The sequence below is a fragment of the Limulus polyphemus genome, unplaced genomic scaffold, assembly GCF_000517525.1.
Source record: "Limulus polyphemus unplaced genomic scaffold, Limulus_polyphemus-2.1.2 Scaffold6141, whole genome shotgun sequence".
Classification (NCBI taxonomy): domain Eukaryota; kingdom Metazoa; phylum Arthropoda; class Merostomata; order Xiphosura; family Limulidae; genus Limulus; species Limulus polyphemus.
The window spans coordinates 25,406-28,751 of record NW_013671751.1 but is presented as its reverse complement, the minus strand read 5'-3'; the positions used below and the strand labels follow the sequence as shown (position 1 = coordinate 28,751).

Sequence of the window (3,346 nt, the reverse complement as noted above, 5' to 3'; positions counted from 1 at the left end):
GTTTCTGTAAAAAATATTATACAATTACATCATTCATGCTCTTCATGTTTCTGTTACTAAAATAATAGTCATTACATCATTCATGCTCTTCATGTTTCTGTAAAAAACATATCATTACATCATTCATACTCATGTTTCTGTAAAAAATATGTCATTACACCATTCATGCTCTTCATGTTTCTGTAAAAAATATGTCATTACACCATTCATGCTTTTCATGTTTCTGTAAAAAACATATCATTACATCATTCATGCTCTTCATGTTTCTGTAAAAAATATGTCATTACACCATTCATGCTTTTCATGTTTCTGTAAAAAACACATCATTACATCATTCATGCTCTTCATGTTTCTGTTAAAAACATATCATTACATCATCCATACTCATGTTTCTGTAAAAAATATGTCATTACACCATTCATGCTCTTCATGTTTCTGTAAAAAACATATCATTACATCATTCATGCTCTTCATGTTTCTGTAAAAAATATGTCATTACACCATTCATGCTTTTCATGTTTCTGTAAAAACACATCATTACATCATTCATACTCTTCATGTTTCTGTAAAAAATATATCATTACATTATTCATGCTCTTCATGTTTCTGTAAAAAACATATCATTACATCATCCACGCTCTTTGTGTTTCTGTAAAAAACATCATTACATCATTCGTGCTCTTCATGTTCCCATCAAAAACATATTACATCATTCATGCTCTTTGTGTTTCTGTAAAAAAACATATTGTTACATCATTCATGCTCTTCGTGTTTCTGTAAAAACACACCATTACATCTTTCATGCTTCCATTGTTTCTGTGGGCTGTTGTTGCATAATTACATGACATTTATTGAAATAACCAGATGTATAAATATTTAGAAATTACATTTCAGCCTAACATAAATGAAAAATATCTTTTAAAAATCAAATGTTCCAAAAAACTGCAGATGGAAAAATGATTGACCAGAAAAACTATTATCGTGTCATTACTGGCCATGTACCCACATCTTCTCATGCTCTATTTGATGAAAATGTATCTTAACAATAGCACTGCAACATAATTTCCATTTCAAAGGCTCTGCCATAAGGTTATCATGTTGAAAGCACACCACTCATCCCTGCTGGCTTTCCATAGTCCATCTAAAATAGTTTCCTAGCAACTATTTTAACAGTCTGGTAGCACAAAAATCCACTCGCCTGTCACATCTTCGTACGGAATAACACGATTATCCATTTCATTCTCCAACTGCTTGAGGTGTGTGATGGTTGAAAGTTTTATCCTGGCAAACCCATACCCTCTTGACCCAGTTTCCAGGTGGAGATCCTTCTTGATTATGGTCAATGTTGTTAAAAAATGCCATGCTTTGCTTACCACGGCTGAGGTATGATTTATTGCAGGCCTCTTTCTGGACAATTCTGGTTCCCCAAGTTGACATAACCCTTCTTTTGTTTTCCAATGCCATTAAAAACAAGGAATCTCCCTATATGGGAAGTTCTAAATTCCTCAGATCACATCTTTATGAACCGAGTGTGCGCATATTTCATGCCACAAAAGACTATTACAACCTTCTGAAAAATGATTAATTTTTAGTAGAATAACATTACCTACAAAATGTCAAACAATGTAAAAAGGTGGTTCTGATACATGCTGTTCCAATGCAATTTTATATCTGCTATGGTTGTTACAACTTACTGATTTGCATATTCAAAATACATTTTATATAATGTACTCGACCCCCTGTAGTCATTAAAAACTAAAAAAGGAGAAACCACAATATGAATGAAAAATAACCTCACCGTGAGGTATTCCTTTATCTTGCAGAAACTTTAAAGCTATAAGAATCTGTCGACCAAACTTTTTGATCAAGTGCTGAGGAACAGGAGTGATTGACTTTGGACTGATATATTTCTTCAGGAAGGAGTTTCTTGGCTTGCACTGAAAACCAAAAAGTTCTTATACTTGAGAAAATTAACATTTATCCTTTCCTCTTTCCTACCTGTTTCTGATTAATTAACATACAAGTTTGTTTTTAGAAACTGATATTAATATAATTTTTTAAAAAAGGTATTTTTCCCAAGTTGTTGTAAATGATGAAAATTACAGACAAACCACAGTAAATGGAAGAAACCGTCAGAATTCCGGAAAAACTAGTTTTGACACATGGGTGAATCCTCTTCAGTCACAGGCTGTCTTCTAGTACAAAAAACTAGTCAACAACAGCTGTTTGACTCTATTTCGAGTATTAAAACCGACAGTTTGTTTCGTTTACTGTGGTTTTCCACTCTCTGCTACACATGATATCGTGTTCTGTTAATAGAAATGATATAAATTATTAATTTATCTTCCAAGCATGAGTGCAGAATTTTACAATTATAGAAATACTAAGAATCAAGCAGAGTCAGACTTCACTGAATGTAATTTGAACCAACTTACTGTACTAGGAAACATAACAACACAAGTCAGTTATAATAATCTGGAACTTCTCTACTTACCTCACAACTGTTACTGGTTCAAGTGAAGACTGTCGACACAAGTCAGTTATAATAATATGGAACTTTCTACTTACCTTACAACTGTTACTGGTTCAAGTGAAGACTGTCAACACAAGTCAGTTATAATAATATGGAACTTTTCTACTTACCTCACAACTGTTACTGGTTCAAGTGAAGACTGTCAACACAAGTCAGTTGTAATGATATGGAACTTTCTACTTACCTCACAACTGTTACTGGTTCAAGTGAAGACTGTCGACACAAGTCAGTTATGATAATCTGGAACTTTCTACTTACCTCACAACTGTTACTGGTTCAAGTGAAGACTGTCGACACAAGTCAGTTATGATAATCTGGAACTTTCTACTTACCTCACAACTGTTACTGGTTCAAGTGAAGACTGTCGACACAAGTCAGTTATAGTAACATGGAACTTTCTACTTACCTCACAACTGTTACTGGTTCAAGTGAAGACCGTTGACACAAGTCAGTTATAATAATATGGAACTTCTCTACTTACCTCACAACTGTTACTGGTTCAAGTGAAGACTGTCGACACAAGTCAATTATGATAATCTGGAACTTTCTACTTACCTCACAACTGTTACTGGTTCAAGTGAAGACTGTCAACACAAGTCAGTTGTAATAATATGGAACTTTCTACTTACCTCACAACTGTTACTGGTTCATCTATTCAAGGACAGTATGAGAACATATAACCTCTATTCAAGGACAGTATGAGAACATATAACATCTATTCAAGGACAGTATGAGAACATATAACCTCTATTCAAGGACAGTATGAGAACATATAACATCTATTCAAGGACAGTATGAGAACATATAACCTCT

The 3,346-nt window shown here is 33.6% G+C and overlaps 1 protein-coding gene across 1 annotated transcript in view; it reads right to left on the bottom strand.

Moving 5' to 3' along the window:
- LOC106473396 (PX domain-containing protein kinase-like protein) overlaps positions 1–3,346 on the bottom strand; it is a 35,437-nt gene that overhangs the window by 18,277 nt on the left and 13,814 nt on the right. Inside the window, exon 8 of the mRNA XM_022401852.1 lies at positions 1,799–1,937. Within this exon, the coding sequence (XP_022257560.1) occupies positions 1,799–1,937 (139 nt within the window). The remainder of the gene's footprint in view (positions 1–1,798; positions 1,938–3,346) is intronic.